The sequence below is a fragment of the Protobothrops mucrosquamatus genome, unplaced genomic scaffold, assembly GCF_001527695.2.
Source record: "Protobothrops mucrosquamatus isolate PMUCROS unplaced genomic scaffold, P.Mucros_1.0 scaffold2218, whole genome shotgun sequence".
Classification (NCBI taxonomy): Eukaryota; Metazoa; Chordata; class Lepidosauria; order Squamata; family Viperidae; genus Protobothrops; species Protobothrops mucrosquamatus.
In genome coordinates this window covers 107957-115012 of record NW_015388310.1, presented here as the reverse complement: position 1 = coordinate 115012, position 7056 = coordinate 107957, and the positions used below count along the sequence as shown (strand labels likewise).

Here is a 7056-nt window from a genome sequence, read left to right as displayed (position 1 = left end):
AAGTGCAGGCCAGTGGTTTAACATCCCATCTTCTCTTTGCTGATGTTAATTCTTTTTCAGTCACTATGATGTAATGGGGGATTATAAAAAGAGACTAAAGGGCCATAAACTAGACATAGATTTGTACCAGTTTTGTTCTTTCGAATCCATGCCCGGATGAGTAGCTTCCAAGTTTAATCATTTCTCTATGCCTCATAGCAGTATTACGTGCAGCCCTACAAAGTGCGAGGCAGTAATTATTAGCTGAGATATTTTGACCAGCAGCTAGGACAGGCCGGCAGTGGTTAGGATTGTCAGTTGAATACTTTTCCTATTCCTTTCCAATCCTAAACTTTAGTCTGTTGGGCATTTGGAACAAACTGATGGACTATCAAGTTCTCTGAGCTTATATGTGCGTTAGTCATCATAGTTTATGCTTGTTGGAGTTGGCAACCATTGTAAGCAGGAGGGAGAATTAAACTTGACTGTCTTGATGCAGTCCTTAGCTTGCCTATCTGGAGGTACTATCAGTGGTGGGATTCAGCCAGTTCGCACCACTTCGGCAGAATCGGTAGCTAATTTTTTGTTGCCCAGGCCCAGAATGGACTTCCAGAAATGGCATCCACATAGAGAACCAGTTGTTCACATATTTGAATCCCACCACTAGGTACTATATATGACTGGATTTAGGCTGGACCCAACTCTCACTCTGGACCTAATTGTAGACAGTATCTTTATCATAATAAAAAAAGGAGCAACTAGAGAAAACACATGAAACAATCAACATTTCCAAAGGAATAAAATTCACAAGGGAAAAAGAAAACAGCACACTTCCCTTCCTGGATATCCTCATCAGCAGATGAAATGGCAGCAAAACTGGGCTCCCATTCCAGATTTAAGTGGCACAACATGACCTATAGGGCTCTGCCCTATGGATGGACCTGAGGCTTTCCTTGACTCATTGATTTCACATTATTTGATTGATAGTCATCTGTTGAGTTAGGAAAAGCTACCTATGGACAGGAATCAGGTCTTGGTACACAGTATCAGTCTTGGTATTTTTTTATAACATCTTTAAGCGAAGAAGGGTAACCAAACTCTTCTGTAGAGAGAGCCAAAATTTTAGAAGGGATTATTAGGCGAAGTTAAAACCTAAAGCACAGCAGATAGATAAGAGATCCCTCAGCACAGGGGTGTCATACTCAATTTCATTGAGGGCCGCATCAGCATTGCGGTTCCCCTCAGGGGTGCGGCCAGGGTGGGTGTGGCCTACTGGGTGGGCATGGTCAGCTCTACATCATTCGCACCAAGGATGCCTGTGGGGGCCTGGGCAGGAGTGGGACAGATCTGAGAGTCTCTGGCAGAAGGGGGTGGGACTGGAGCAAGCGCCAAGGCATGGTCCATTTCTTCATTCCTCACAAAGGGTGACACCTCCCCAGCATGCACCCAGGGGGCGGGGCGACACAGCAGGGGCTGGTTCCTCGCTGTTTCCAGACGGCCTTGTGGAGCTAAGACTGAGTGCGTTTCAGCATAGATGGCCAACACAAAATTGTATATTGGCTCCCGGCTGGCCTGGGCCAGGGCCAAGGCAGCGGGGGCCGTTCCCTCACTGTTTCCAGGATGACTTCGCGGGTCACATGAAACCACTTCTCGGGCCGCATCCGGCCCCCGGACCTTGTGTTTGACACGTCTGCCTTAGCACACGTGTGTTAGCACCCAGTGGAATACATTTATTAAAATACTGATCAAGAATTATTTTGGATTATATCCCTTTATAGCTTTATTTAGAAATAATTGGTCCTGACTTGACACCTGTCTTGTAAGCAGGCCTTATTTATCACTGCACCTTTAATAAGATTTCACAGTGTGTTAAAGCAGTGAGGTGGGAGGTTTATAAGTTCCATATTTCCATATATTTCACCTCATTTCTTTTAGTGGCCTGAGAGTGGCCTACAACTTATAGAAGTTTGCTACATCCATGGAAAACAGCACAGTTACATGCGGCTGGGAAGAACATGAAATACTCCAGGCAAATCTGTTTCCTGCCTTTTTTGCTATATGAGAAAACCAAACTAAAGTGTGTCATTCTTAAAATTTTCTTTTGTGGAAGGAGTTAAATGACTGGACTGCAGTCAGAACAAGGAAGAGCTAGGTAAGCCAGAACTCTATTGAGGAATTAGCCTTTGAAAGATAAATTGAATAGATAAAATAATAGAGGCAATTTCTTTGGCTGTGCTTGGGTGCCAGCTTAACCTTTTTCCAGTAGGAATCTTCTAATCTCCAGATATACGTCTTGGTCTGCTGAGGGAATCTTCTGTCAGGACTTGTCTTGCTACAAATTACTTAGCTTTAAAGCTGTAATTATGGTAATGCAGTGGCTTGCTGTCTAGTGAAACCATAAAACATTTCCATCTGCCTGCCACAGCCCTGAAGCAGACCACAGACAAGTGCAGGAAGGAAGACAAAGAATCTGACTTAGCAGTGGCTAAGGATGGGGGGGGGACTTCACAAAAGGGTGTTGTAGAATTTGTCTCGTGTTTTCCAAAGTCTACAGATTAATCAGAGATTTTGATTATGGCTGGTTTGGTTAAAACAACAACAAGCCTTTTAGAAAGGCTTGTTGGTTCTGATGAGCTTGGTTTCTTACAATGAAGGAATCCACAAAATATGTCGTAAGTCTATCCAGATCTGAATTTTAGAGGATTATATTGGTTGTTGAATGAGATGGCAAAGTTTTAGTCAGTGGTGGGATTCAAATATCTGAACAACCAGTTCTCTGTGTGGATGCCGCTTCCGGAAGTCCATTCTGGGCCTGGGCAACCAAAAAGTAGCTACCGGTTCTGCTGAAGTGGTGCGAACTGGCTGAATCCCACCACTGGTTTTAGTGTGGTAATTAAGTTATGGGTAAACATTGGAAATGGCAGATCACCATTAAATACTATAGGCTCTAAAACTGCCAAATAGCCATTTAACAGGCCTGGGAATTAAAAACTGTCACCATTCGCAATTATATTTGCTTTTAGCAGTATTGAACACAGTCTCAGAATGATCCATAGGTGACTTTCAGAACTAACTGTGTCTTCTATAAGCAGAAAATGGTTTTATATTATCAAGCATCAGTGTTAACATGGATAAAAGAATGGTTAACTCTTAAAAATAAAAGATTGCTGTATCTGGAGGGACATGACCTGCAACTTGGTTGGCATGCTTTTCTATGGTACGGGAAAAATGAAATACATAAATACTTCCAAAACCACTACATTAGAAATGCATTATTATTAACTTGGGAAAAAATAAAATGTAAAATTTGTTTGAAAATACCAGGATGGCTTTCAACAATGGAAGCATTTGTACATCCAAATCTAGTCAGTCTCGATAAAATATGGACATACAAAGATATTCTAAATTCTGAAGGGAACTTAAAATCCTGGCAAGAGATGGAAAATCAGGACATCGATTTAACATGGTGTTCACATTTACAAACGCAAGTCAGATATGATAAAGATATCAAACAGTATGGATTTTACAAAGAACAGAGTATGTTTGATCAGACATTATTAACTTCTGATGAAAAGTTAATTAAAAATGTACATTTTTTTATTAAATTTCAAAATGGAAGATGAACAAGTAAAAGAGACAATGATAGTATGGGCAAAAAAATTTGGATATAATATAGACTTAGAAAAGTGGCAAAGTTTGTGGGAAAGAAACTATAAATTGACAATGTCAGCTTCATACAAAGAAAACTTATATAAAATGTTTTATAGATGGCATTTGCCACCAACAAGATTAGCAAAAATGTTTAAAAACGTCAGAGAAATGTTGGAAATGTAAACACAAACCAGGTACTTATTATCATATGTGTAGACGTGTTAAAGCAAGGAGATATTGGACAATAATCCACACTTGGTTAGAAAAAATGTTAGAGAAACACATAGACTATAAACCTGAATTTTTTTACTAGGTGTAATGCCAGAAAAACTTGATAAGCAAAGTACATATTTGATTCTACATGTGATAACAGCGGCAAGAATTGTATTTGCACAATATTGGAAGAACAAAGAAATACCACCAGAAGCAAAAATAATCAAAAAATATTAGACTGTGTGGAAATGGACATACTTACTTTAAGGTTGAAAGAAAAAGAAGAAACAGAATATTTTCAAACTTGGGACCTATTTTATCAATGGTTAGAGAAAAGATTTAGGGATTAGGAATTTAATTTGTATTAGTGAATAAGATACTCAGACAACACATTTTTGTTCAATAATTATTATTGAACTCTGTTAAAAAATAATAAAACTTAAAAAAAGAAAGAAAATGTAGTCGCAGCAAAATGGAACAGGCTGTTGGGCTGTTGTTTCAAATTGAAAGTAGCAGTACAAGCATGAGGCACACAGTGTCTTCTTTAACAAGATTTATTGAAGATGATGGAGCCAATGGGTTGAAATGACTGCTGTGGTGTTGGCATTGGAAGGAGCAGTATGAAGAGTGCTGAGTTATTGCAGGACTAAAGTAGAGGCTGAATTGCAGAGGTTTAATATGCTGAGGTGTTTGGACTCAGGTGGGGGGAGACTTTGGAAAGTTTTGACCCAGTCCTTGCAGTATATCAGGGTCCTGATGCTAAAGAATAGGATTAAACTGATCTCTGATAAGACTGGCTGTGGATTCATAATTCTTCTGATGTCCTGGTTTACTTCTGAATGGAAGTAAACCAGGTTTACTTCCAGGCAAAACTGGCACACAATTTGGGTGTCTTCCTGCGCTCTCTGCTCTTGCTTGAAAAGCAGGTAGCAGCCGTAGCCAAGAAGGCCTTTGAACAGATTTGTCTTGTGTGTCAGTTGTTCCTCTTCTTGGACCAGAAGGCCCTTTTCATGGTTACTCATGCCTTGTTTACTTCATATATGGACAACTACAATATGCTGTGTTTTGAGCTGTCTTGGAAATGCATCAGTTTCAGTTGATCCAGAATGTGGGATCAACGGGCATACCATGGTATGCCTATGTAACACCTTGTTTGTGAACTGCAGCAGTTACTGGTAGGTTTCCAGGTACAGTTCAAGGTACTGGTTATCATCTACAAATCCCTGGCATAAGGTGTGGCTGTCACCATTCTCCCATCTTTTAAGTTCCAACAGAAGGCACATGCTCCAGGTCGCACATTTTAAAGCAGTGTCATTTGATGGGACCAGGAAGCATGGTGCTGCAGCAACCCCAATCCTATGCTCCCTTCAATAAGGCTTGAAGTTGTGGCTCTTTTCCCAGACCTTGAGCAAGGATGGATTGTGAGTAAAGGGTTCGTGTATCTATTTCACTGGAATGACCCTCTTCCTTTTATTTGTTCTTTTATTATTTTCCCAGTATTCAATTTGTATTTGAGTTCTCATGAACCCCCTTGTGATCTTCTGGGTTGCCCATGCTTGTCTACGTTTTTCAAATCCATGCCTCTTTCAGGAAACATGCAGAAGCCTGTTGTGAAAAATAATTCAGTGATATATTTTATGAGATAAACCCACACATTTTAGATATCGGGAAACACCCGTGTGCAGAATTTATATAAACTCATCTCTCAGAATTTGAAAGAAAATGTTATTTTGGACACATGAACAAGAACTTGATTTGGACCAGAGTTCAACATTAAAAATTGATTTACTTTCTTATATTTGATTATTTTCTTTTTTCTGTCACATTATTTGGACTTGTTGGGGACTGTATAGGGGAGCCCTATTTTGGAGAGGACAGTGATGGCCTCAGCTCATTTCTGGCCCCTGGTGCGCCGCTTTTTGACACGAAGCTTGCAACTAGATGGTCCCTTTTTGAGGAAGGAAGGGGCCCAACTCTCTCCTCACTAAAGTGACCCATTTCAGAAAGCCTTGCTCCCAAATCTGCTCTCATGCAGCCCTCAATTACAAATAAATTGAGCTCAAGTTGACATTCAGGGAAGCAGTTTTAAAATGGAGGGGAACCTCTCTACAGTATTTGTGGGAGTGGAATGAGAGAACATCCTAGTGGTAGAACTTCTAAAATGTCAAATGACTTTTGTCCTTTTCTTCCAGCTTGTTTTCCGGCATCGTCCCTCGAATCTCTTCGATCAGCCTTGGAGGTTTTATCTTTCTTGGGATGTATGACAAGATCCGAAGCTTACTTTTATGATTTTGGTCAAGAGGAACAGCTGTGGAGCCATTATTCCACCCAGCCAGCCCTCCTTAATTCTAAGAGAAAACACATATTCATGGAAGTTATTCCTTTACTTCCCACACATTTCTGCTCTCCTCTCCCCCCCCCCATTTCTCCCTTCCCCTTTTCCCTGCCATTCCTGCCTCCTGTGGCTCAGCAGCTGTTCAGCAGCCCAGACTTCATGCTCCCTATTTAAACAAGAACAAGAAATCCCGTAATTCCATTTCCTTAACAAAAATGCCATGTATGGAGAGTCCTGCTATAGTGGTGAGCTCATGGAGAAGAGTCTGCCAAAAAATTCAGCTTTGGGGGGCAAAGAACTTATTTAGGGGCTCCAGCCAAGGAAGGAGCTGAAAAGCCTTATCATTAGCAGTCACTTTAGGGAGCGTGATGTGCAAATGACAGCTTGGTCTCCATGGCATAGCCGCCACACATATTCATCGTAGAATGGCATCGGAGTCACCCCAACCAGCATCATTAACATGACTGAAGACTTGCCATGCTCTGGAGGACAGACCGAAGAAGCAATGAGATTTTTCTTTCCTTTTAAAATGTATAGAAGGGGAAAAAGCCATTTGTTTCTTGTTTGAAACCCATTTGAAAAAATCTAGGCCACTGTTCATACCTACAGGTGCATAGCCAGCATTCTTGCTTGGATAAGCAAGACTGCCTTTTTTAATTAGACTCGAATTTCTTTAGTACTGATTGAGTACAATGTTGTATTATTTTACCGCCTAACAAGGTTGCCCATGAAAAAAAGAGCAAGCTCATTTTTTTTTCTTTTCTTTCCCATCCCTTGCTTCCAAAGAATCAGTTTTTCAGGAGGTGAAAAAAATGAAGATACCCAGAAGGGGGAAGAACCTCAATTCCTGTTCTCCAGAGACAGTCACAGAAATGAGT

General features: G+C 40.7%; 1 protein-coding gene across 1 annotated transcript in view; it reads left to right on the top strand.

Moving 5' to 3' along the window:
* Window positions 1-6252, top strand: part of LOC107295097 (S-adenosylmethionine mitochondrial carrier protein-like) — a gene marked incomplete at its 5' end in the record, with an annotated part of 25792 nt that extends 19540 nt beyond the window's left edge. The window contains one exon of the mRNA XM_015824391.1: window positions 6036-6252. Within this exon, the coding sequence (XP_015679877.1) occupies window positions 6036-6132 (97 nt within the window). The remainder of the gene's footprint in view (window positions 1-6035) is intronic.
* Window positions 6253-7056: the final 804 nt, after the last annotated feature.